Source organism: Echeneis naucrates, chromosome 2 (genome assembly GCF_900963305.1).
Source record: "Echeneis naucrates chromosome 2, fEcheNa1.1, whole genome shotgun sequence".
Lineage (NCBI taxonomy): Eukaryota > Metazoa > Chordata > Actinopteri > Carangiformes > Echeneidae > Echeneis > Echeneis naucrates.
Window position 1 is genome coordinate 11,991,045 of NC_042512.1, and position 27,834 is coordinate 12,018,878.

The following is a 27,834-nucleotide window of genomic DNA, read 5'->3' on the forward strand; positions in this document are numbered from 1 at the left end:
GTGGAGGAGGCGAGGCGAGGCGGAGCCACGGGGACCTCAGGTACGACCTGTCTGCGGCTTCCTGATAATATCCCACAGCCGAAGTGACGAACAGCCCGTTTCCTGTCGCTTTTTGTGATCTATCATTTGAGATACTGCAAACAAGCCGTAAATCAGAAACTGGCAGCATAGCAGGTTCTGCCCCTGGAGACAGGCACATCAGAAGAGAAGGTCAAGGATGCTTGTGCTGTGGTGTTTTTTTTTTTTTTGTTTTTTTTTTTTTTTGGGGGGGGGGGGGTCATTTAAAGATACAAACATATTCCTCTAGCAGTAATGCCATCCAAGCAATTGAACAGAAATCCACCCATTCAGCTGTGTAGCTTTTCATTAAACTGACTGAAACGAGTTAAGACTGACGCACTTCAGGCTCTGGGTGAAAAAGAGTTAATAATATATATCCTCAAGTGTTTGAACTTTAGTGAAGGGAAACAGCATTAAATAGTGTTTAAGCCGATTGCATTTTTCCAGCTTTTTGGGTTCATGAAAAAGCCTTTTTTCCACTTTGATGTGGCAGAACTTGGCTGGTCTGTGCAGACCCTTTGACCAGATCACATCTTTACCCAACATCAGCACTGGACCTCACTGGTCCTTGTGTCCAGAGGGGGTAAATCTCAAAGTGCGAAGCCAGAGTGGATGATGTTGTCCGAGCATGATTGTGTTGATTCTAGTGTTGACACCTTTTTCGTTCTTCTGCGTATGTGCGTCCGCAGGAGTTTGTGGACGTCAGCCCCACGCAGAGGAACTGGAAGGGCATCGCCATCTCTCTGCTGGTGATCGTGGTGGTGTGCTCCCTCATCACCATGTCTGTGGTCGTCCTCACACCCGGTACGTCTGCTGTTAAGGAAGAAATGGCGATTACTGAACAGTAAATAATCAGAAAATAGTGAATCCTTAATTTGACGTCTTAACGAATCCCTGCTTTGGACCTGCAAAAGATTCATTTATTGTTATGTTAAGGTTGGATCCTATATTTTGTATTCTGCTTAATTATTTGAAATTAAATTACATCATCATTGCATGCTACAGTGAAATATAACAAAAAGTAAACTTCTCCCGTTGTTTGTCTGTGTTTGTGTGGCGGTGGGTAAACATAAATATCACAGCCTGTAATCACAGCCTCTCTTTAGCAGCAGTTTTTCTCTGCCTCTCTCCTCCCACTTGTTGGACTTTAATCAGGAAATCTCAGATCTTAAGATGCCTTCTCAGGCTCTTTACTGACCCTGGGTTTGCTCCTGAACATCGCTTTGTTTTGTCCTTTTGCGCTTCAGAGATAAATCTGCGATAAATTGGGTTTGATTGTTGTCTTCCTCCAGTGGAGGTTCCCGGCAGCAGCAAATCCAGACTGACTGTGGCAGACCTGTACAAACCCGAGTTCAGCGTTCATGACCCAGAGGCCAGGTGGATCAGCGGTGAGTTGTACATCCCCAAAAATGACATGAATCACTGATTAAAAAAAAAAAAAAAATATATATATCTCTTCGCCTTTCCTTTAATTTTCATTCATTACTGTTCACCAGAGGGCCACATACAGGGTTCAGGTTGGTGATGTCAGACACAGGATAAGAATTGTGGGTCTCTTTTGTTGAAATCAGCACAGTTAGACCTGTATCCATCAGCTTTATATAGATTTATTGGTCCGCACACCTGGGCAGTGCTGGCAAAGTGTGATATTAGTGTCAGTAATTTCATACAAGTAACAAACGACCATGGGCCTTATTGTTCCCAGCGGTTTGACCAGTTATTTTATTAATAAAGTTCTCTGTGAGAACTCTGCGAGAGTAGAAACCTTAGGCAAGAAAAAGGAAAATAAGCCTTTCATTAATTCCTACATGATATGCTATGTTTACATACCACACACAACATTTGGGGTATTTGGAGTGGTGTTTGTGGCTCTCTCGCTCTTCTTTTAGCTCTGTTTAGCTCCTCAGGGAAATATTAGGCTCACAGCTGCAGGATAAGTCAATGGGTTTCTCATTACATGGAAACCTGCTCACATTCTATAGGAGATTTAATCCCTTATTCAAACTTTTTTAAAGAAATAAACAGCATACTCGAAGACTTAATGGGTTATTTGCTCATGTTGTTAAAAACTAAAATCAACCAATTTATGCTGGACGTTGTTCACTGAATAGCATTGTCCAGATGCGCTCATGAATCCATCGAATCACAGGTTGGAAAAGCGTCTTCGCGTCAGAGGAGCCCCTAACTGCAAACTGTCAGGAGAATTACAGTGAAATCCTGATCATTTCTAAGTCTATTCTTCGTACACCGCTGAGAGTATTCATTTGATTTTAAACAGAAAAGAAAAAAACCACATCTACAATTCAGATGTAGACATGATGTATTCAGTCTCAGTGTCACAAGTAAAAGAGCTACTTAAGTAGTTCCAATTCTTTCATGTATCTGAGAAACCTTCAACAAACCAAGAGAAAAGAAATACTAAATATTCAACTTATTCATTGAATGCCTCATCTGTAGATTAATCAATTGAATTCAAGTTACAGATTTTCTTTTATACTCAAAATGTTTAACATCAATCTTGTTGGGTTTTTTTTTAACCACCAAAAGACTGGAAAATGTTTGAATTGATATTATTTATAAACCTTTCAGGATGTTAATGTTTGTGCTTCGAAACTAAAATGCTATTTGTCGCCATTTATTCACGTCTCTGGGGCAGTTTCTTTTTTTTTTTTTTTTTTTTTCCCCTATGTCACTATTATCCTCTACGCAATCTGGAGCCTTTATTATTTCATTTCAACACCGGAGTGGTGGATTGCCTCAGATTTAAGAACTGCCTTTAGTGATCAAATGCTTTGTGAATTACTTGGACTAAAAACAGGACTAAAAAACACTAAAAAGCTCAGACATTTCTGTTTTGGAAGACATCGTAGCCCCTCATCCTTTGTTCGTCTGGCAGTGCACGCACAAGCTAATTGAAGCGACCCCTGCTGACCTGTGTGTCCAAACACAGATGGCCTCACAGTGGCGCGCTGAGTCAAAAGCAAAACAGCCTACAGCGACTAGGGATCAAATATCCTCCCACCCTATGATAAGCCAGATTTCAGCAATATCACGATAACAGTAACAACACGGTGCTTGATGATCAGTTGTAACAGAAAGACCAAACAACAAAACGTTTATTTAATACATAAGAAGGTTGCAAGTTCGGTTCCTGGGCCTGGAGCCCCGCGATGGACTGGCAACCTGTCTAAGGTGTTTAGTAACCCCCCCCCCAGCCCCACCCTCCGTGACCCAGAAAGGGAAAAACGGTAGGAGATGAATGAATAAATGAAGTAAATAAAAAAAAAAAAACACAAAAAACATTTTTGGAGCTCATTCAGCTGTGCGAACAGATCCATGCTCTAGCAGCAAAAAATTCACATTGATTTGGACAAAAAAGAGCAAATTTTAGTTGTCTGACCTCAATCATGTATTAGCTCATTGGTCCCCACTGCCATATTCTGCCACATTAACGAAACACGTCTTTCCTAAACTTGAAGCAAACCTTAGCTGCAAGTTACACAGACATCCATTGGATAGAACTACATCCAGCGCAAACTGGAGTCCCAATGCAGCTGTTAGTGGTCTTTTTTTTTTTTTTTTTTTTAATTGCAGCTGCTGCTCAGGTGACAGAGGGGTTGGCCATTAATTGTAGGGTTTTGTCAGTGTGTCCTTGAGCAGGACACTGAACCCCGATTTTGTCCTTCCAGTAAGTATGTGAAGGCAAGAATCTGCGCCCCAAAAGTGCAGTGAAACGCAGTAAAGTCACATCTGTCCAACCAGAGCGCTCTTCCCATCCCATTCCTCTACTTGAGTTCACTGACCTTTCTCCTCCCCAATCTTTGCTCTGGGTCAAATTGCCAATCCCTCACCACATTTTTCTACCCATCTTACATCAGATGTTCTCCGCTTGAGGTGTTACAGCGCAACCTTAATCTGTGACCAAGCACCATCCATCCACCACGTTCAGTGGTTTCAGACCGTTTCAACAACAGTAGTATGGCAGAGCTGAAGCAGGATGAGGGAGAACGTAAACAGCAGCTATCGCCTGAAGAGCTAAAAAAAAAAAGGGGGGGGGGGGTGTAAAAAGAGAGAAAATCACAGTGCTTTTCTGGCAGCCTGACAGCTAAATTATTGTTTCAATGGTAAATTCAGGCACATAGATGACTAAATATCTCCATAACACCTTACTGGAGATGTGCCGGAAGTGACAGACAGAATAATGGAGGGGAAGAGAGAGACAAGGACAGAAGTGGAGGGAGAGCAGACACAGTGAGAGATGGCTTTCCTAGTCTAGATTTGAAGCACAGATGAAACGCCTGCCGTGTCCTTCCCTTCCACAGGGAGATGATAGTAATGATTTATCATGTTCGTCCTGTGGCTTCTCATTATGGACTCAAACACACAAACATATATCTATATAGAAGTATCTCTGTATATGTATTTCAATTCAGTTCGGCTCTACCAGTTCGGGTTTCCAATCAGCCAGTAAACTGACAGTGTTGGAATAAAAGTGATCACGTGATCACTCCTATATGAAAGGAACAGCTTGTGGTTGTGAGCACATCAAGCATTGTCACCTGGTTCTGTAAGCTCCAGGCCCACCAACTCAGCGCTCTGAGTCTCACGTTTTCTACAACTACCAGATGAAAATGTACAACTGCACAACTGCATTTCCTTTTCTCCTAATAGCGCCTGACTGGGGAAATCAATGCCACCAGATGTTTAAATTTAGACAGAAAGTCCCGATATTCGCATAAAAGCACTGGCTCAAAAAATTATTCAATCCAGATTCACATTTTCTTCGAGATGCGTTTTTGTCACATGATGTTGCGGTTTGATCCCTGTGTGAAATAGATGGGAAAAGACATATTGATGTCATCAGGAGCCAGCTGATAGCTAATATCCGAGGCAAGGAGCTCGGAAATAGAAGCCACGCAGGCGCAACGGTTTATCTTGCAATCTAACAGAACACGAGAAATTTCAGTCACAGATGAGCTCATGAAATTTACTACACAGCAAATGTTGTATCCCCAGGTGGCGTGAAGTCTGGTGTAAAGTCATTAATTTTAACAATCGGACGGCATGGTGGGGTAGCGGTTTCATCTGTTGCCTCACAGCAAGAAGGTTCTTGGTTTGAACGCCTAGCCTGGGGCCTTTCTGTGTGCAGCTTGTCTGCTTCCAACCCTCCAAAGACATGAACATTCAGGGGTGAATAAATTGCCCACGAGCGTGTCTGGTTGTTTCTGCCATGTGATGGACTGGAGACGGGGTGTTGGCTTTTCGTTAGAAACTTAAAATTTTCCTTCGTGCACAACCATGTTACACTTGACCGTGATTAGGGGTTTCTGTACGAGCTCTGAGGATCAGTGAAGTCAGAGCAGCAATAATGTGATAGATTAACTGTAATGTTGCTGTGGCTGTTAGCCCAAGTGCGACAAAGCTGGCGTTACATCACCTGAATGAGCAAGAGGTAAGTTGTTGTGGGTTTTTTTTTTTTTTTTTGCATCATAGTACTGAAACTTTAATCCCAAGAGGGTCAGATGTCACGTTAACTGCTTGCTTGAGAATCATGACAAAGTTGGGAAATCACCGTCTGACGTGCTGTTGTGCAGTAAATCTGGTGTCGGCTGCATGTGATGAAATCTGAGGCCCTGGCTTGAGTTTACTGCTGAGCCTCCTGCAGGTGTAGTGGGTGTAATTCAAACATGTCTGTAATGGAAATTGCTTCCTTGACAGCTCCCTCAACTCATTTCCGTTTCACTCCTCTAACATCCAAGTCAGGCTTCAATGGCTGCTCACCTTAATTTAATAACATGAGGGACACTTAGATCAGATCTCTGGCTATGGTAGTTCCAGAAACCCCAGACTGTTGATAAATTGAGTGAGACAAAGGAGGAAGCAATAAAATTCATGATGAGCCCTGTGCACCCTGAGGATGATAAAATCATGTACAAACACTTACAAACAAAATATAAATAATCAGAAAAAAATCTAAACGTGGGGGTGCAGCTGCATGAGTTCGGCGGCAAGCTCAACAAGAACTGAACAACATCCGAGATAATATTTCATCTCGACTCCATCAGAACACCAGAGCAAAACAATCAGACACATTAGTGCCCAAATCTGCTTCCTGCCAAGCAAACACACAAGGATGAATGCAAATAAATCATTTCATCAAGCTCGCATCCAGCTGTCAAGAGAAAGATGAGAGCCTGCATGACTGGCAGCTCGATGGGCAACACAAATTTACAACACAATATCTATGTGTATTTGTGCACACCCAAATGTTTGATTAGATAACATTCTGCTATTTTCATAATTACAATGCTAAGGACCATTATCTTATTGTAGTTGGTGTTGTTATTGTTAACATCATCTCAGCTAATCAACTGTATACAATTGATCAGTAACGCGCACACACACACACACACACACACACACACCCTGAAAGTCTCACCCTCTATAATTATTATATACATACATTGTTTCCTATGTTTAACTGTCACAATTTCTTTCTATGTTGTTTTCAGTTAGTCAAGTTTTCGCAATAAAAATTCCCCATGTCTGCCAGCCCGGCCGCGGAACATGAACGCAGCATGGAGAGGTCATGAAATCAATCCTCATCTCAGAGCAGGACGAGTTTTCTGCTCTCTTCAGCCCTATGAACCTTCTCCTCTTCCAACACGTCCAGTCCAATTTCCAGAATTTCCACTTCAGCCTATTTCCTTCGTTTCAGCCTTTTATATATTCGTACGCCACAAACACATTAGCTGTTATTCAATATTCAAGATTTTAAGACTTCACAAAACTGAAAGGATTTTTTAAAACATATACATATATATATATATAATGCTGTAGCGACGGGATGGGTTTTCCAATGTGACAGGAAAACCAGATTATGGCTGTTGTGCGGACATTTTTCTAATTTTACATCACTTAAATCGTCCTGTTGCCTCGTCAAATCTTTGGGTTATTAAGAAACTGTAATTTTGGGCTCATGTTGATTCTAAGAGGAAGACAACAAGACAAAACGAAGCCAAAGATAACACCGTGTCAGCCATCAAAGGTGCTCAGCGCCGCGTGATCGCAGGACGTGGGGCAGAAAAACCACGGTGATACAACAGAGAGGAACTTCAGAATGATAACAAACCAAAAACAAATACTGTCTATCTAGTCTCAGCAGGCTGCCTGTATGGAAACAGCTTTGTTAGTCAGAATCCAAAATACTCTATTGCCAACAGCCCTCCACACTGCTCCCACTGCATATAAATTATTTCCTTGTATCATCATCATTACGGCTCACAGATTGCAAAAGGAAACCCATAACTGCCCTTATGTGGAGGCCATTTCATTGCCTCTAATTTGACATCCCTATATGCTGCGTATTTATAGTGACACTGCTGAACTGTATGTGAGTGAATTATTCATGGTCTCTCTGTTGATGTGCGCTCTTAACGTATGGCTAATGTAATGTAGAGCTTGTTTACATCAGATTAACCCACGGATAAAGAAAGCATCCGGGGACTTACATAAGAGAAAGTGGTAGCGTGTGTATGTGTGTGCGAGTACAGTCAAGAGTGTGTTACGGCCGGGCTGATGAAGTTTGTACAAACAAAAGGCTACAACTGAATCATGTATTATTTATCATATGATACAAAATATGGAAATCGTGTGGCTAGGACACAATGCTTGCAGAGATTTGCTGAAACCCAGCCTGCGGCCATAAGGTTGGGAGATACGGTATGAATGATGAGGTCAAATGGACAAAAACAAAGACAGACTCATGGTCAAAAAAAAAGGAACTGCAGGTTTTGGTCCACGACTGTTGCTGCAAAGTAAAGTTGCACCGTCTAAAAAGACAAGATTGTGAGTTCTTATTATTTTCCATATGAAATTCAACAAGGAAACAAAGAATCTCCAAGCTGACATAAGGGCCGAAAACATTACGCGTCTACCTTCAGACTGCATGGACTTAGCATAGAGCCAGTGAAGTTTGGAAACTGTTCAAAAATCAAACACTCTCAAGAGAACTAGCAGTCTGGAACAGCAATGGAAAACATCCCCTCATTTTGTGCAGCAACAATCACTTAAAAAAAAAAAAAAAAACAAAAACATCATTTGATTAGGATTATTTTTTTATTTAAATTCGATGCACTTGCCACATGAACTTAACTATCAGCCTCAAACAGCGCAAGTTTTTCCTCCCCCCCCTCCATTTTTATTAAACCGCATTCAGGCTGAGAGCTGTCTCTCATCGTGCAGCAGTGAGTGATTGCCTCCGCCTATAATCAGCCACAAATGCTCTCCAAATGAGTTGCAGGAATTCATCAGGAGGGAGAGGGAGCTGAGGCACAGCTGCCCCTGGTTCAGCATGAGGAGGGTGGTTAGAAGAAACTGAAACGGGGAGGCTGACTTGCACCAAAATCTATTTCTCCTCACAACTAATTTTCCCCTCTCCAGCACCAGATGCTTTGCTACTTATGTGAAATATATACCCACAACTGAGGCAGCTTTTGCAGCATAATCTACTGTAAACAATCACAGACAATATAAAATGCAGATTAGATTGGACATAACCATGTGAACAAAAAGGGAGTATTAAAATTGATGCATTCTATTTATGTATATGTGTATAACAGTATTACAATGAGGGCAATTTAAGCAATGAACTATTCAGATGATTTGAAGGTTGAGTTTTGATTAGTGAATCCTTTGGACGATAAAATGCCAGGAAATACACCCAAAAACATTCATTAAAAGATTAATAATTCCTTTTCAGAGATAAGAGAAAGAATGAATTTTCAAATGTGAATTGGTACAATTCCAGCAGATGTCTGAGGCATGAGGTCATTGTAGTTCCTGCAGGTGACACGGCTTTTGTTTGCCACAGTATCTGCTGCAACATTTCACATCTCACCCGTAAGGTGAATTAATGTGGCAGCAGCAGGTCTGGAAGGTGCAGCTGTGGCCGGAGTATGATACGAGATATCCAGGAAAGGCGTGAGTGTGTGTGCTTGGTGATGTGCTCGGTGGCATTGCTATTTGTGTATTTGGGTCAATCACAAATGTTGCCTCCGACTACTGAAATGTCACATTCTGAATGGAATGGAAACAGGGATGGGGGTGGAACCCTGACAGGAGTAACATTCATAATAAAATATCTGACTTCTCCTCCATGTGTCATTATTAAATGTACACATTCTGCTCACATTTTTCTCTGATAATAACACGCATCTGTATATCTATTTTTTTTTTTTTTTTTTGGCAGGGTGGTTTGGCATCTCCTTTTTCGCGCTTTATTCTGGAGCTCTAGTAACAACTGTAGTCTGTGTGAGTGAATAAATGTGAATCAGATTTATAAACGTTTAGAAAAGTGAGGGGCCAGAGGTGCTGGGAGCAGTCCTGACTGCTGTCCTTACAGCTCAGTTTTTGAATACAGGCTGTGTGCATGTCCCTGCGGTCTGATCTGATCTACATGGAGGCGCGCCTTCAGACTGTAACGGCTCATCGCTGTTGCAATTGCTGCTGTTAATGTTGAGCAGATATTTAAATCAGGAATAAACTCCACACTCCTTGTTACTCCTTCACATGTCAATTGGTGCTTTTGGACAATTTTAACAACAACAACAACAGACAATGAATAAATGTTAGATGGACTCGCTGTTAACATGGCTCAGTCGTTGCGTGCCGCTGTCAGACCAGCTCACCTGTTTGGAGATAAATCACAGTGAGACATGTCAACGGGCTTCCTCTAAAGAGGCTGCCGTCAGACCATCAGCTTCTGTGTGTCTTCTATAGAACAGTTTACACTGTGAAGAGCACACCGATTCTGCAACTAATAGACAGAGCAGCGTCGATGCACCCCTGTTTCGCCTCATTACGTTGAGGGTCGGTACTGTCAGAGCAGTTTGCTTTTTGGTCAATGGCACAAATTAGCATGTCAAAGCCCTCGGAGTTTAACGCCGAGTGAAAGTGCTTTGCAAACGTGCTTCACCTCAGCAGGCGAATCTGCACATTGCATCAATTCCAATGAGACTAATTGATTTCAGCCTGACAGTTTGAGAGCACGAATGCTGCTAGGATCACACGGACCTCCCAATTGCCAACATTTATTCAACCGTCTTGTTTATAATTTCCCAAGACATGCTGCTTTGGATCATAGCAGTGTAGCACTTCACTTTGGCTAAATGGGTACATGACCAATCCAGATTGATTTGATTGGATTTCATGTCACGTCTCGGGAATGATCACACTATCAGGCAACTCTCAAGTGAAAATGCAGCGCCACAACCTGACGCAATAATTGAGATATGATTGTATGTTGCAGGTTTAATCCCTTGGGGATCCGTATTTAGCGCTTTCATATGAAAAGCAGGCAGAATATAGCCTGTTTCCTTTTTACATCAAAGACCAGAAAAGCAAATGTGTCAGAAGCATGATATGGCTACTCCTGAGCGAAGTCACTTACAGTAACTCGACCTCTGCTGTCATTGGGGTCAGATCCCTTTTTTTGACAGCTTGTCGTTTGTTTTAGTGGCTCTTTCTGTTACAGCAGCTGCAGGCTGTTCTTACCATCTGTCAATGGTCCTTCTTTTTTCTCTCTCTCTCTCTCCCAGATTCAGAGGTGGTGTACAGGAACCAAGACGGTCACGTCATCAAGTTCAACTTCGCCCTGAATGAGACAGAAGTCCTTCTGAGTAACAGCACATTTGTAAGTTTTTTTTTTTTTATTAGCTATTTATTGACAGATTACTTCCCTTACAGTGATCAAGAAGCTTTGTCCACGATCATTTCTATACAGAGGCTGTTAAATAAATCGGCCCTAGTAATCATTTTGTCATTCTTAGGTCAATCTTTAATGATTATGTTCACACTTGATGATCGACTGTGATGCGGTTTGCTGTAATGCAGAGGTTTACATTGTAAGCTGTGTTCTTGCCCCGTTTTTGTTGCATTGTTGCTCAGATTGCTGGCTCGTGGAAACAGTGCTTGGCTAGCTGTGTCATATATATGACACAGTATGAACAGTAATACTGTATAGGACATGGGTCACCGATGCAGCTTTAAGCCGTTTACATGGACAACAAAATCAAAAGCAGGATATTCCTTTTTTTTTTTTTTTTCTTTTTTTTTTTTTAAAGAGAGGAAAGGAAAATGTCTTTTCAGCCACTTCCTGCTTGTTGGCAGGAAGCATAGGAACCATAGAATTTTTGTACATCTCAATTTCCTTGTGTGACTTTTCCAGGTTCTTCGCTAACTTTATCAGCCTCTGCTCCCTCTCTGTTGGTTTCAGTTTTTCCCCCACACTGGAAATTGTCCTCTGACTGTTCACCGCCCAGGACATTAAAAGCTATGTTCAGAACAGATGTTTTCATCGAGAGAAATGGGATTTTCAAACTGTGTTCCGTGAAGAAAATGGCAATACCATACAAACAAATCTCTAGCAGAGTGTTAAGTGTTCCACTCTCTGCAATACTTTTAGCTACCTAATCATTGTCCATCGCTATTATCCGTGACCTCACAAGACTCATATCCATCAAATCTGATCTGAAACTGATGCTGTCGAAAAACTTGAATTTTAGCTCATTAGGCTGGCCACATCTTGGTGTACACATTAAAAATATAATTTGGGACTTCCATTGAAGACATGAGTTACAGGTATGGTGTAGTGTACTGTATATGGGACATGGGTCACCTTACCGTACTGCTGGAGTTCTCCACATGAATCCATAACAAAGACAGAGATGTGCTTTCCTATCGTCCTGTGGCTGTGGCTCGACCTCCAGAGGCTGCAAGAAATTAAATAATCATGTCAGAGCTGCCGGCAGCGGCTCATTTCTGTGGTAACTGCAGAGTCACAGTATGATAATATCCTCCTCCACCTTTGTGCTCGTTCGTCTTTACTGTGAGCCTGGCCACATCAGCTCACCTCATCCCACTGCGTGGAGCAATGTGGAATACCTTTTCACCGAATGGTCAGATTTGTCATTGAGCCGTTTCGCACTGCCTCTGTCAGATTAGCAATTTACACACTTCCAGGAGCATGACATTTTGTCATCTGATTATGCTTTAAATGCTCTTTCAGTCGAATCCACCCAGCAATGCCACATTAGAGCAAATGCAGGACAAATTTTGTTGTCTTCTAATTGCATTATTATAATCCTGTTGTGACCTGCGACAGAAATCACCAAGGTGTGACTGTCTCACCTTCTCTGTAAAGCGTATCTTTTGGACCCTTCTCGCCTTCCCACTCTTAACGATTCAGTGACGATTTCGGGCGCTGTGCTAACTCGCCAAGCAAAATCAAATGTGGCAGAGGCTGCCTCGGAATCAGGAGGCCACTGGATTGACCCCTTCTGAAAATGGAAAAAAAAAAAAAAAGAAAAAAGAGAAGCTGCAGTGACACTGAACATAACACAACCTCAGGCAATAAAAGAAACCACAATCACAAAATTGACCATGAATTGTAAAAGGTATAATTTTTATGATTTAAAGGGTAGCGACTGTGGACATCTTTGAAATATTTGTTACATATCGGTTCACTGCATCCTTTCCCGGTCATGTCATCACCACTCTGACTCCCTCAGGATTTTATGGCCTTTAGTTGTTAAGATTAGTTTTTGCCTGCTGTATTTTTATTTTGATTTTTTTTTGTCATGGATGGAAGGACGAAATAACAGCATGACCAATGTTAGCTCCCAAAAAATGCAATCACAGCCTGATCTGTTATTTTTCCCCTCATGTTTTGCGTTTGCAGTTGAAGTGGCAAAATGTTACTTTACATTTTTACTGTTAAATGTCAAATAAAATTATTAAGCTTTGGTATTTTCTAAAATAGCCAACATTAATATGAGAGTATAAAGGTCCAATACTTTCAACATATATTTCTGGTTTTAAGAACCCAAATCCAAACCAAATTACATTTCCTCTTTCAGGCTTCTCTCTGGAACTCTCGAGACATCGACTTAGTTAACTGTTTTTCGAGTTGGTAAATGTTGGATTGTGGGTACATGAGGGGCAGGGCTTGTAGCTAGAAATCCTGATGACTGGTTTTAAGGCTCAGTTTCTGCATACAGTTTGTGAACATTTATCTGTAGACTGAGACCTTTGACACGAGCCAAGAAGATCTTTAGACTATAATGACTAGATTTATTTACTCATCTTACTTCTCTTTACTTCTCTTTCTAGAATTTCAAGTTAAGTATTGTCAACATGTAAGTGTGTTTGTTGTCATGTGTATAACTGTTTGGTGTTTTGTTTTTTTTTGTTAGGTGGCTTTCAAGGTGGCAAAGTTCTCACTCTCCGCAGATCTGAAGTATGCACTCTTCGCTTACGATGTCAAACAGGTTAGTTTCATTTTTAATTTAACATAATAAATCACAGTCATGCATAAAACACAACAACAGGACCGTTGGCATTTTTTCGATTTGTCTTCTCACAAACTCACGGGCTGCGACTGGAGCTGTGAATCATCCTCAGCGTTGCCTGTTCATCTTCTCTCCTCTCGCTTGTTTACTTCGTGGCAGGCTGTCATTTACATTGTGCTCCGGTGCGACACCCAAAGGTGCTGTCAGCCAGTCATCTGAACACAGAAACACACACATTCAAGCTGTGATCCCGTTCGTCCGTTTTGCGATTTATTTTTGATTGAAACTCTTCGCTCTCTTGTTCACTGATAGGAACTTACCTGCTTTGTGGGTCTTCAAATTAAACTCTAACACTCAGCTTCTCTCAGAAAAACAAATTGTATCACCTGCACTGAACAGGAGTGGATTTACCAATTGTGTTTCTGTTTTTCTTTTGTGCTGCTTGTGCACCCTTGTGTTTCTCAGTGCACATAGTGTATCTTTCTTTGTGTAAACATTCAGTCATCTGCCACAAGGCTTTCTTCTCTCCTCAGTCAAGGTTTTTTCCATTGATTTTTAGATTTGTTTCCAAACAGATGGATCCTGGCTCCAGCTTGGAAACACAAGAGCAGCTGAGAAACTAGAGGAAGACATTTTTGTGTCTGATAGTGTGTTCCTGCAAAAGAGAGAGATGGAGGGGGTCAAGTATGCACCTCTAGAAATACCTCTCTGTGCATATGAAGCTTCACTATCTGAACATTTCACTCCATTTCTCGGCCGAACATTAAGACTGAATTGACTGCTCTCCCATTTTAATCATTGCCAGGGAAACATGAAATCCTCAGTGGTACAAGTAACACCACATGCTGTGATTTTTAGCTACTCTCAATTGAATTTCTTTCAGCTAGTGCGCCGCCATGTGTGAAGGGAAAATCAGCTGTGCAGGATGCACGAAGCACAGGTCACCTGGGCGATGGGGGGAAAAAAAAGAACAGCTCAAGCAATAGATCCTCACTTTCCATTTTTAAATTAAAGGTAGCAATACCAATTCCGTCAGTAAACAGTAAGCCTGAAAGGATGGTGCATCCGTAAAAATACACGACTTTAAATATTTAACTCAGCAAACATATGGCATAATGATACTATCAATTGTGGAATCAGATGTCTTTTTATAACTATAAAGCTATTTTCTGCGGGACTACAATGAGATTTGCAGGATTAGAGTCGTCATCTTTCTTTGGAAGAGAAATCCTTATAAAACTTTAAGCTCACATAGATTCAGAACGATGATTTGATGATCGTCTAGTTGATTACAAATGATTGGATGCTTGGATTGGATTGGATGCTTTATTGGACTGTAAAAGAGGTGGCCACCATAACAGACGTCAGCAGCAGACTTGTTTGTTAAGCACATCGCACAGATGCTGGATTGGATTGAGTTCTGGGGAATTCGAAACCAAGTCAACCAATAACTGGTTGTTGCTCTGGGAGCATTATCCTGCTGAATGCGGCCACTGCCATTCAGAGGTATTGTTTCCATGAAGGATTGGACTTAGCTTGAACCAGGTTTGGGTTCCTGGGATGCGACAAAGTAACATCCAAAAACCTGTTCCACCAGATCAGACCACCCACTGACAGGCGTGATGGAAACCTGAGGTCATCATGTTTTAGCAGACAGGCTCTAAGATGACTGCGGTGGTTCATGAATGAAAACAAAATTGCTGCAGTGTCGAGACGATTAAATGGAACATCAAGTGCCCGAATTCTCTACATATTCACGTACAACCCTATTGTCCAGTCCAAAAAGTGACAGAATATTGGGAGATATCTGCTGCTGTATTGACCTTCTTTTCTTTAATAAGTAAGTACTTTCACATTATGAAAGTTTAATGCTCAAGTGCTATGGAGTGCTAAGTCAATAAAAACATAATTTTGACATTTAGACATTAGAGGCAAACTTAGTTTTCAAACTTCTGCTTAATATAAATGCCAACTCATTGTAAACCACTGCATTGCCTGTTGAAATTATCGTGACACAGCAATTACAACAAACCACATATAAATACGATCTATAAATTTATAGGACTTTTCAGTTATCATTACAGTCCTTCAATGAAGCAGTTGATTGCCCTCTGTTTACCTGAACCCTCTTTCCATTTCCTCTATCTGTCTTTGTCATTTCCCTGTTGCTGTTGTTCGTTATTAGCTGCTTCACTGGCTTTGTTTCATCATCCGGATCTCTAGCTGCTGTTGAGGCTGCCATTGGCATGAGGAATCAGGGAACAGTGTTTGTATTGTGTGATGGTTTGTGCTCCTTTTGCAGATGTACAGATACTCCTACACGGCCTCCTATATCGTGTACAACATTTACACAAGGTAAGCAGATCCACCTTTACCAGCTGTTTTCCCATTCCCATCTCTGATGAGTGCTTGAGGTAGAAACAGACGGTGATCGTTGATCTATACCTGGTTGTGTGTTTATCAGGGAAGTTTGGGAACTAAACCCTCCTGAGGTGCAGAACGCAGTGCTCCAACACGCAGCGTGGGGACGACAAGGACAGCAGCTGGTGAGGCTGAGTGCACGTGTATATGATCCATCTTTGTATAGATTATTATTTCCTCTCCTTCTCCACACGATTTTGATTCATTCAAGCTGCCTCATCTCAACACAGGGATCTGATGTGTTGTGGATGTGAACGAAGCAGTATAGATGTCTGTTATTCTGTTTCAGTATGTCCCTGAAACCACAAACGCAATTCCAACGACATAACACTACATTCAGGGTTCCTCCTATTCACGAGTGAGAGACCCCCCACCCCTCCCCCCCGCAGGACACCTGTGAGCTGGGTTGAGAATAAGCCATGTGTGGAATCTTATTTTACAGATCTTATTTTACTTATTTACAGATTCTTTTACAAATAATTTCAAGATCTGACTTTTTGGTGGGGGGAAGAAAAAAAAAATCCATCATTTTAAAATGGATAAATTCTGCAAATTACTTGATACAATGAGCAATAAGTAAATAATAGAAGCATTAGGAAAAAATTACAGGAAATAAGATGGAGATAGCGCAACATGGTGCTACAGTGGTGCTACACCCCGCCCCCACATGACCCTGAATGGAGAAGCAGTATGTTTTGATGGACAGACGGAATATATGTAAAAAATTCACCAAGAACAACTTATAGATTTTTCCTGAACCACATCTTTCTGCTTGAATGTTTTTAAATAAAGGGTTGGGCATTGAACAATGTGGTTATAATCCAGCCAATGAGTCAGTGAGAAAACCTGTTTGTGTTGCACACAAATGTATATTGCTGGTGACTAAACATGCACCTACAGTGGTGAAGCAAGCCAATCTGAATGATGATTTGATCACCGATTAGTGTGATCCTCCATTCTCTTCCCACAATCAGTGTTTATCCAGTCTGTTTTATTTGCAGTCTGCAGCGTTTACAGGACGTCTGTCAGCTCGCACCAGAACAACAGAGCTGATCCCTAAATTATGGATGTAGCATAAATTGGAAATGGATGCTGCTGTGTGACTATCATGCAGTCCATTGCAGGAGAAAAATGAATTCAGGTGGACTCAGGATATTGAACATGCAGGGCATGTTGACCTGATCCTGTTCGATTTTGCAAATGCAAATGTTCAAAACAGTGATGGACGAGAGAGAAAAAAGGCACACGCTTGGTGCATGATCAGATAAACCACAGGGCTGAATATAAAACTGTAGAATCTAATCAGAGAGCAGTTTGAAGTTAGAGACGAGGAGAGAAACAGCAGCAAAAATGAAATTAAATTAAGTGAGTGAAATTCAAAAACACAGGCTCATTCAAGTGTGTGAGTTTGCAATTAATACCTTGGTCCTCTCTTCTTCCTTTCCAGATCTACATCTTTGAGAATAACATCTACTACCAGGCAGATGTGAGGAGTATCTCCCTGAGAATCACCTCCTCTGGGATGGAGGGAGTCATCTTCAATGGACTCGCTGACTGGTTGTATGAAGGTACAGGATCTGTCAAGTGGAAACACAGAAAATACTGAGATGATTATTTTTTTACTCATGTTTGACGTGGAAAAGTTGAAGCATGAAGCAGCCTTGAAACAACCCTCATCATGTTCTAATTCATAGTACATTTTTTGTGTGGAAGGGCCAAGCCATGGAGGGATTTGTAAATGAGCAGAAGTAGAATAAAATTAATGCTGTGTGTAATTTCTAGGGTTGGGGCTGTGTTCCTTTCCAAATCGTATTCACGCACGTTCTTCTTCTGCAACAGTTTAACAACACCAGCTGTTTATCACAATGACTGAGGTGGTGGGGGGGGGCACTCATTGACATTTTCGCTACATTTGGTGGCGACCCGGCCGTTGTTAGCATGTTAGCATGCAGAACCATTTTCTCAAGGCACCACTGAACTGTTAGTTTGGCCATAAACTGCGCCTCAGGGCTGATTCTCATGTGTTTCAATTAAGTCAGAGTTTGGATTCAGGACCATATCGCTGAAGTTCTGGCTACAGGCCAGAAAACCGGCGCACCATTTTCACAAAATAAAATCATTTCTTCCCCAGGCAAAATACTGAAACGCTCGCTTATAACTGCAGGTCAGAGCCGTGCAGGACGCACCTTTGGCCTCTGCTCTTCATGCACACATTTAGATGTATCATGAAACTTTTGAGAGAGACATATTTTTCATGTACTCCTAAAGCGTAATTTCTAAATTATACGACATCATTTTTGATGCTGTTATCCAAAGCCACTTACAAGTAAGGGACTGCTGAGTGCTGCTCCTATTCAGTAAGTGCTGGGACTTCATGTGAAGCAGTGCACTGAGAGTCCTCATTGGACATTTTTGGATCTCATTCAAGGAAATTTTGAGATTTCTCAAAATAACACAAAGAAAGGCAAAATTGGAGGATACAGTTTCCTGTTTAAAAATCAGCTCATTTGCTGAAAGCCTTCAAAGAAATGCAGCAGAGCAGACTTTCTGGTGATGAAAAATCTATAACCCACTTCTATATTCCATTAAGCCACTGCACAATTTACAATAATGCACAGTTTTGAGTGTTTTGAGCAGCTACTGCAGAACAGGGCAGATGGGTAACATTACAGAATAATTTCTGATTGTTTACTCGCTGCTAGTCGCATATTTCTTTTCTTTTTGACTTGGTTGTCGATGTTCACAGTCAAAGAAAGAGCCGGATAATTGTTCTGTTTACAGTGGGAGTTCAGTAAAGATAAGAGCAAATGACTTCTTATAAACTGATCTGTTTTTACCCAATTTAACATAACATAGGAGAGTACATATTATAGAAATGGAGAGCCTGCGCTGCAGCCACTCTGAGCTTTGAAGAAGCGGAGAAGGAAGAAAAACAAAGTATTTAGTCAGGAAATGGTCTCACTTTCCTTCTCAGAAGAGATTCTGCAGTCACACTTGGCTCACTGGTGGTCGCCGGACGGAGAGCGACTGGCTTTTCTCACCATCGACGACACCTTGGTGCCCAACATGGCTCTGCCCCAGTTCACCGGCAGCACCTACCCCCGGGGACTACAGTACCCATATCCTATGGTAAGCCTGGATGCTGGTTTGTGGGAGATTGCCCTTACATGTCCCATTATTGATTTCAGTCTATTTATAGTGGGTGAATAGACCTGAGAGGCATTAGACATTCACACACATCCAAAGTCCGGAGTTTCAAATACAGAGGAAAGACCCCCATCCAATGAAAGGTGCATGACTAGTGTGCTTTGTAGAACACATACACATGATGAAAGAACTAATCACCATGACGAGTGTGACCTTGACCTGGATCTTTAAAAACAGATGCAGACAGCCAAGAATCAATCCTGTGAACTTGAGGGGAGGGGGGTTAAATTGAAATTGTCAGTAATAGAGCCAGAGTTGGCATTAGCACAAAAACTCACTGTGTCTGTCACTGCCGGCTACAAGCCAACAAAGAGTATAAATAAAAAAAAAAATGGTAACTATGGTCACTGCTCTTCATCTCTCTCTTCTGGCCAGGCCCAAAATTTCTCAGAGGTATTAAAAATAGGTATTAACTCAATTGAAGGTTATACTTGAATAGGAAACAGGAAAGGAATATAAAGAAGCAACAGGAAGATTTTTGTGAGTCATTTCCTACAAAACTTTTGATTATGCCTTTTTTTTTATTTTTTTTTATAATCATTGTGAGTACTGGACATCATTTCCTCAGTTTAAATGGTGCTTTAAATTTGTCTGAAGCAAATTCACACGAAACTAAATAAAGACAAGTAGACAGGAGTGTGACCTGGGCCAGTTAACCATGTCATGGGATGAAGAAAAATGACATTTAGACAGCCAATTTTCATTTTTCTGCATTTCTGCAGAATGAGCGTGTATATAAGATAAGATATATATATATATATATATATATATATATATCTATATCTATCAAAACCAAATATGCACTTGATCTGGTACCTGAAATATGCTGGAGGTCATTAATTTCAGCAGCACTCAGCAGAGAGCGGAGCATGCGTTACACAGCCTGGAACGCTGTGGATTATCATGTTCACTAATGGAGGTTGGGTCGGGTGTATTCACTGCAATCTTAAGTCAGCCAAAATATTCTCATGGCTCACACTGCGTTTCCATGACGAGCTCATTTTAAGACAGAGAACCAGCTGGTTTTAACCCAGATATATTGGCGTCACTGTGGGATAAATTCTTCATTTTTTTTTTTTTTTACCATCAAAGAAAAAAAAGAAAAGAATTGACTTGAAAAAGTTAAAACTAACAGAATTTTGGCATCCATGCAAAGGTTGTGCCAATAATTAAAAGTCAGTTTTAAAAAAAAGGCAGAAAGTTTAGTTTTTATAGATATGCAGTTTGGCAAGAGTTACTGCTCTCCATCATGATAAGCACATCTATTTCTTTCTCTTTAATTCTTTACTTAAAGGGTCAGTAATCTGCATATATTTCCCACCCTGTCTCCCATAAAATTTTAAGAAACTGTGTTCAGTTGGTTTACTTCCAAATACTTAATTCCAGTTAAGTAACGGTAAACTTAACCTTTTAATAGCTGGGAAGAAACATAAGCAGAAAGACATGTAACATTTACTGATAATTTATTGAAGAGATAATATTTGATAGAAAATAAGTTAGTTAAAAATGTTGTCTTAATTATTCTGCATCTGCTTTCACATCCTCAGGCTGGTCAGACAAACCCTGTAGTCAAGTTGTCGGTGGTCAATCTGTTTGGCATATCACACACTCAGGAAGTGCAGCCGCCAGATCAGCTCAGACACAAGTAAAATGTGCACACACACACACACACACACAGCAACTGTACACATTTTCCTCAGTTTGACTTTCTTCTCTGCACACCCCCTGCAGAGATTTCTATGTCACCATGGTGAAGTGGATCAGTAATAGCCACCTTGTTGTGCGGTGGCTCAACCGGCCTCAGAACGTCTCACTGCTTACAGTGTGTGACGCCACTTTAGGAGTCTGTCTTCAGGTGGGTGTTTTGGGGATTGGGTTTGGAAAACCAGTTACTGCCTCTGTTGCCATGGAGGTTCAACATGGAAATTGCAACAAAACCGTCTAAATGAAACTGAGGCAGAAGAGCAACATGTCTTTAAAGTCTCTGCTGTGCTTCAGTGTGCTTTAACAGAGACATATTACCATGCTGAGAAGTAGATTTCTTTTTTTTTTTCCCCCCCACTTCTGTTTCAGAGACATGAGGACTCCTCAGAGACATGGCTTTCCAGACAGGTAAATATCTTTCTCATAACAGTATTCAACAAAAAAAAAAAAAAAAAGCTGCTATTTTCTGCTTCACACCAGCACTCATATAAAACAATCTTGCCTTCACACCGTGGGTCTCAAGCTCCATATTGTATCATCCTCACAACCGTTACTGGGGCAGACTTATTCATGCATTAATTGTGTGACCCCTGAAGTGTGTATTTTCTTACAGACGCAGGAGCCACTGTTCTCCAAGGATAGGAGCAGGTTTTTCCTCACTCTGCCTTTGAAACAGGGAGGTCAGGGAGACTTCCACCACATCACAATGTTCAGCAGGAAGGTGACTCCTCACCCATCCTCCTTCGTCCCTTCGTCCCGTCTCTGATTCCAATTATACTATTGCAGAAAATGTCCTTGTGATAAGACACCGACGCCCCACTTTGCCTCTTAAAGCCTAGCCTGAATTAGTCATAAACAGGATTGATTCTCTTTCAGCTGCGAAGTGACCATGATGAAGTTCGCCACCTGACATCAGGAAACTGGGAGGTGACAAAAATCATAGCCTACGATGAAAACAACCACACTGTGTAAGCCTTTAAAAAAAAAAAAAAAAAGTAAAATAAAGCACACAAAGTGAGAATGCTACTTCTGATATATGCTATTATATTATTGCTATTATTTTATGTTTCTTGCTAATATACTTAGTTTTCGCCATGGGTTTCATGTTTAAGCCAAGCTTTTGCAGACATGATTCTTCATTTGATTGCAAACTGTCTTATGACTCATTGTTGACAGTGTGTAATTATAGTATTTTTTGAAAACTGACAATTGTGGCTCTGCGCTGCCATGACAAGCAGACGATGGAAAAACATTTCCGGTGAATATTCCATCAGTGCTGCTCATTGTGGCCTGTTCTTTACAGGGAGAGAAAACGTATCGAGCTTTTGTGTAGCATCAGACTTTACGTTTGGATGCTATGCAGCTGGAAAATGGACCCATGACCCATGATTCATGATTCATGTGTCCTACTTCCTCACACAGATACTTCCTGAGCACAGAGGAGTCTGCACAACAGAGACACTTATACAGGTAAGACTAAAATCTCCTGTTTTTGTGCGTGTGTTTGTGCGTGCAGTTAACACTTTGTCTCCTTCCTCTGACAGTGTGTCAACCCTTGGGTTGTTTTTACGGAAATGTCTCACCTGTGGGCTGAAGGAGGAGTGCACGTTTTTCGACGCTGACGCCAGCCCCGATTCGCAGAACGCCATCCTGCACTGTAAAGGTCAGAGAGAGAGGAAAAAGCACAAGATTTAACAATCAACTCTCAATAAAAAACAAGTCCCTTCAGTCTTAAAAGACCTGACTTGGATATTTGAGCAGGATTATCGTCACTTTGGCTCAAGTGGCTACTTCATCCACATTCCTTTATATGTCGCACAAACTAATTAATGCAAATGACAATATGTTGCACAATACTATTTGTCTCGTTCCAGTTGTGATGATAAAAACTCACCATCTAGGGCTGACTATCCACAGGAGGGCATCGTAGAGCTTGTATATTTTAAAAACACTGTGACAACAATACACATCAAAGTCTGCAACACAACACATAAAAAGGCTTTTTTTTTTTTTTTTTTTTAAAGAACATACAAATGTAACACAAAGCCGTGAGTGTAAAACTGAAAAGCTGCTTCTCAGAAACTGAATGCTGACTCTCAGCTGTCAGTTTTCACACTGGCCCTCTTCCCCTCTTCCTGCTTTTATTGATGGCCTTGTGTTTTCCACAAATAACCCAACCAATATAAATCTGAAATCTGAAAGTGCTGAAATCATCGGGAAATCTCTGTTTCCATTGTAGGCCCTGGAGTTCCTGCTCTGCTGCTCCTCAGCTTTGACAGCCTTGACTGTGAGTCGTCTTTTGTTGCGTCTAAGATATGAAATAATGGGTTATTGGAGCTTTTTTTCTCTCAGAACAGAAAATAGCAGCAATCTCGTTTCAGTATGTCAGCTGAACACAAGGCTGATGTTAGATTTGATGCTGTGCTACACTGGCTAGTAATTAACATTATAAGATGTTTCTTAACACGTTGAATGGCCACCGCTTTTCTCTGAAGTAGATAACGGTCAGGGCTCCAGCTGAGACCCGTTAGGAGGGAAATTACAGCTGAAAATATGTAAAAAAAAAAGAAAGAATGAAATTCATTTGATCAAATATTTAATGTGGCATTTACAGACAGGCTCAGTAATGCTGAGCTACAAGCAAGAAGCTAAACTATTGAACAGAGTTATTTTAATGGGGCGTGCATTGGAAAGCTGTCTTCTGTGCGGATTGGTGGTTATAAAATAAAACTGCAACAAGGGCCCTGCGCTGCTTAGGCTTCAAGATGCAGGAGCGAATATTTAAGATCAGCTATTGTCTGGATTGTCTTTATTTCTGTGTGATTTTGCTTTTAGTGCTGTGGCAGGACACGTGGGTTTTTGTTTCCAAATGTTTACATTATGTAGCTATAGATTTGGATGTAAAGCACAAAATGACCTCCCCCTGCAGTGTCCGCCGGTGTGGATATAATTCTTTTTCTCATGTTAATTCATACAAATTGTTCTGGTTGGGCAGGGAAACAGGATCCAGAGGACAGACAGCTAAGGGAACAGGATGGAAAAAAGGTGTTTTATAACAGAAACTCAGAAAAAGAGTAACAATCCCCCCCCCCCCCCCCCCCAAAAAAAAAGATAAATAAATAAACAAATAAAAAATAATAATCCAGGAACAGAAAAACAGGTAAACCATTAAGTTAGAAAGAAAGACAGAGACTGACAAACAAGACCATATATGAGGGTGTGGAGCACGACAAAGACAAAAGGTAAGACTCTAACACTACCCCCACCAGACACTCAGGGGAGGTTACTGCAAAATTCAAGAAAATATAATGTTCAAGCTGAAATGAAAATCTGAACATCCAGATCGAGGATCCAAAGCCAAACATCAGGTGACTAATCCCCAAAAAAAAAACTTGTGTTCTGAAACATGTATGTATAATGTCCATTATGCAAAGCTCTGCTACAAATGCAGCTCGAAATTATGAGAAAATTATAAACTACAAAGAACTGAAATTGGAGAATTTCACGGGGCGTTGTTGCTTTGTAGATGAGCTAAATGTAAATATGCAATTAAAAGATTAAAAAAAAAATGCTGCCATAGCAACAAGGCCAAATAGATTTCACCTTGCCAATAAAAAGTTTCAATATTACTTTTTATTCATTAGGAGATAACCAGGATGGCTTTTAATGCATCAACAGAAAGCATTTTTAAATTAACATGCGTTTCTGCCCGAATTTAAGAGTGACAACTGGGATTTTTTTTTCCAAGACTGCAAGGCTCTACATTTAAAGGGGAAAAGGTTTGCAAAATGATGGACTGCAGGTTTTCGTTTTCCTTCCCTTTGCTTCCCTTTCTGCACATCTATGATGGTGCTGGGAAGATATTAAGAATGATGTAATGGACTGGAAAAGAGATTTTAATAGTGATGGGTGATCATTCGGAAAGCAGATGGAAAGACAACCGAGGCAATTAACATCTTCTTACAAATATTTGTGTTTCCTGTACTTTTGAGAAGCAGTCCCTGTTTGATTGCCTTTTTTTAAGTCGACAAAGAAGATTCGTTTAAGGCTAGTAAAAAAGCTGTTCCTGTCACTGCGAAAAATTAAGGTGACTTCTTCTTTCTACAGCCTATTTCATCTTGGAGAACAATCTCCCCCTGCGGTCTGCGCTGGAGACTAAAAGGACCGTTCAGGCTGATATCCGGATCATCACTAATGACAACTTTGGTACAACCCCTCTGCCCTTACCAGCTGTGCTGTGTGGGATCTTCACCAGATAATTGTGCTTCTTTAAGGGCGAGCGGCATGAGTGTTGTATGTGTTTACAGCTATCTGTCCTTTTTGTGTGTTTTGTGTCTCTCCTCTCACAGAGCTGCCTCTGAAGCTCATCTATCCTCCTGACTTCTCTGAGTCCTACATCTATGGCCTTCTCCTTATTGTGTAAGCGCACTCTACTTTGATTACATTTACATTTTTTTCATCTACACTTGGTGCAGCACTGCAAGCTTCAAAGGCCAAATTCATTAAGGCCAGCGGAAAGTGAAATGCTTTATCCCTCTGTACCTGCAGGCTGTCAAACACATTTTACATATCTTTTGTGTAAATAAATGAAACTTAAAGGGATGTTAGATTAGAAAATGCAAATTCTGTTTCAAATTTCACACCATAACTACAGTTTTAAAGTCCTACAATCCTTTTTACATGCAGATCATGCCAGACCTTTCTTTATTATTGGACGTTAAAGAGTCAAATCTATACTTTATCATCTTAGCTGTTTATATTAAAGTACATATCTGTGCGGGAGTGTCTGTGCACTGTATGCGAAGTTTGGATGACAAGGAAGGTTCGTAATGCTAATGCTGAAAAAATACACACAGAGTTCAGCCCACCAAGAACTACCTCTGCAATCCAATGGCTGTGGCTATCTGGGGAAAAGTGGGGGCAGGTTACATGTGGATGTAACGTGGGGGCGTCCACATACGTTTGCCCATATTTTCTGTTTAATTGCTCTAACATATTGGAGTGGCAGCATCATTACACACAGTTTGAGTTGAAAGCCTTCTAGAACTGCACAGTTACCTGAATATAATGCACAACCTCTGGCTGACCGAGGCGCACAATCATAGCCACGACCTTCAACATACCCAGAAAGGAGAAATGACAACAATAACAGGAGAAAGAGAGCTACACAGACAAATAGTCTGATCTAAAATATGATATAACATGTTTAGCGAGTTATCAGCTATTTTAATCAGCAATTTTTTTATTTGATCGCTCAGAAAACCTATCAGAGGAGGGGATCAGATCCACTCTTCTGATTGGCTCACTGACCTTTAATTACTAAAGCGCCTGAGAGAAGCCTGAGGGAGGATGTAAAATTACACTGAGATGGTTTTTGGTTCTTAAAACCAGAAGTACATCTCAGATAAAACACCAAAGCGAAAAATATTGGACCTTTAAATCAAAGAGACAAAATATATACAATAAAACTGGAAGTGTAGTTTAGCAGATGATAATAAAAATAAGTGGATACTTCGATGATTGTTGATAGTGGCAGTTCTCCAGGAGAGCAGAAGGTGACGGAAGAGTTCAGCTTGGACTGGGACTGGGTCCTAGCCGGATCCGAGCAGGTCATTGTGGCAAGACTCGACGGCAGAGGGTCCGGGTTCAGGGGTCAGAGGTAACATACTATCCACTAATGCTTTGCTACTTTCAGAAGTTCTTTCCAGATTAGACTTTACTACACTTGAGATCTAAGATGATCCTCTCAGGCATCAAAGGCCCTGTACTTACTCTTCTCACCTTTCAGGATTTTACAGCAGGTCCATCTGAGGCTTGGCACAGTGGACACAGAGGACCAGATTGCGGCTCTTGAGTACGTAACGCATGCCTTCCCCCGCTGCCTTCAAGTATCATTAACTTCTGTCCAAGTTAACTATGTGTCTCAGCATCAGGGTTTATCTCTGACGTGTGTCCATTTTGAACACAAAATTTTTATTTTCTCAATCAACAAAATGGTAAATTTTTTATTAATCTTCGCTCACTGCTGATTTCTATTCTGAATTAAATCTTCAGAAGAACATAAAAATTGTGTATTCTCATGTATTGGAGGAAACTATATAGAATTGTTTTGTCGCCACTTGACGTGATGGCATTAAAACAATCTGATCCTTCTATTGATTTTTAAAAAATTTAAAATGTAGTCGGTGACACGGATTTGGTGTTAAGGTGCTTTCTTATTTCTTATCCCTGTAGCCCCTTCTCACATGATCAGTCACTGGATCACAGAAGTGTCTGTATCTCCCTGAGGCTTTAATGCTTGACCACCTCACTGTTTGTTGTCTGTATAGGGAAGGTGGAAATTTCCTCAAGGAGTCCAACTTAAGGCTTCTTAAACTACAAATACCGTCCCTCTCTCCCCTCTTTCTGTTCCTCAGGTACCTGATGAAGCTGCCGTTCGTCGATTCCACTCGTGTTGGAGTCTTCGGAGAGGTTTGTTCACCGTCCTGTGAATGAATCTTCCTGATTTGTCAGCCCACTGGAGAAATCTGTAAAGGCAATATGAGACTTAATTAGTTTTGCTTGCTATTAGCACACATGCAATAATTGATGAGGCCATTCATACTGATGTGAACTTGGACAGTGTGTTTTTACACACGTTGAAAGCAAAAATCCACCTTTGTCAGAATTTCTGTTTCATCCAGCTTACTATCACTCTGGATGCTGCTCACACAGCATGATTACTGCCCAGGTGTGCCTCTTACTTTGAAATAAGAAATTTACTGAACTGAAATTTACCGGACTTGATGATGGATATGCATTTGTCTCTGCAGGGTCCTGGATCAGAGAACTAAACAGTGTCCAGTGTGATATTTACTTTGCGCAGTGTTGATTTGCTTTTTGTGCCTAGCCTTAAGTTAGAGGCAGGAATTGGAACATGTTGTACATCCAGATCCAGGCAAGTTTTACCATTATTTCAATTCAAGACAGCAAAAAGGCAGCCTTTATATTTTTGTTCAGTTTTCGTATCCTGGAGTCATAGTCATACCCTGATCAAAGCAGTTGTGTGCTGTTTTCAGCAGTGAGGGTGTGAAGTTATTGTGTCTATGCTCAG

The 27,834-nt window shown here is 41.0% G+C and overlaps 1 protein-coding gene and 1 long non-coding RNA gene across 3 annotated transcripts in view; one reads left to right on the plus strand and one right to left on the minus strand.

Moving 5' to 3' along the window:
* The window catches only part of LOC115051597 (inactive dipeptidyl peptidase 10-like), a 51,705-nt gene that overhangs the window by 18,240 nt on the left and 5,631 nt on the right, over positions 1-27,834 (plus strand). The window contains exons 2-22 of the mRNA XM_029515054.1: positions 750-864; positions 1,353-1,448; positions 10,659-10,753; positions 13,314-13,388; positions 15,712-15,764; positions 15,874-15,955; positions 17,278-17,398; positions 18,805-18,959; positions 20,585-20,682; positions 20,769-20,892; positions 21,111-21,149; positions 21,355-21,462; positions 21,618-21,709; positions 22,164-22,211; positions 22,286-22,404; positions 22,981-23,028; positions 24,849-24,947; positions 25,091-25,160; positions 26,272-26,400; positions 26,530-26,595; positions 27,158-27,212. Of these exons, the coding sequence (XP_029370914.1) occupies positions 750-864; positions 1,353-1,448; positions 10,659-10,753; positions 13,314-13,388; positions 15,712-15,764; positions 15,874-15,955; positions 17,278-17,398; positions 18,805-18,959; positions 20,585-20,682; positions 20,769-20,892; positions 21,111-21,149; positions 21,355-21,462; positions 21,618-21,709; positions 22,164-22,211; positions 22,286-22,404; positions 22,981-23,028; positions 24,849-24,947; positions 25,091-25,160; positions 26,272-26,400; positions 26,530-26,595; positions 27,158-27,212 (1,887 nt within the window). The remainder of the gene's footprint in view (positions 1-749; positions 865-1,352; positions 1,449-10,658; positions 10,754-13,313; positions 13,389-15,711; positions 15,765-15,873; positions 15,956-17,277; positions 17,399-18,804; positions 18,960-20,584; positions 20,683-20,768; positions 20,893-21,110; positions 21,150-21,354; positions 21,463-21,617; positions 21,710-22,163; positions 22,212-22,285; positions 22,405-22,980; positions 23,029-24,848; positions 24,948-25,090; positions 25,161-26,271; positions 26,401-26,529; positions 26,596-27,157; positions 27,213-27,834) is intronic.
* On the minus strand, positions 235-27,212 carry LOC115051628 (uncharacterized). Of its 2 annotated transcripts, XR_003841304.1 has the most exons (8): positions 27,162-27,212; positions 22,325-22,396; positions 17,252-17,407; positions 13,490-13,624; positions 12,250-12,398; positions 11,743-11,831; positions 10,615-10,714; positions 235-873 (listed from the first exon to the last, which is right to left on the minus strand). It is a non-coding gene; the product is annotated as an uncharacterized LOC115051628 (long non-coding RNA). The 2 variants fall into 2 exon arrangements; XR_003841305.1 differs by lacking the exons at positions 17,252-17,407; positions 22,325-22,396; positions 27,162-27,212 and adding an exon at positions 13,730-14,050.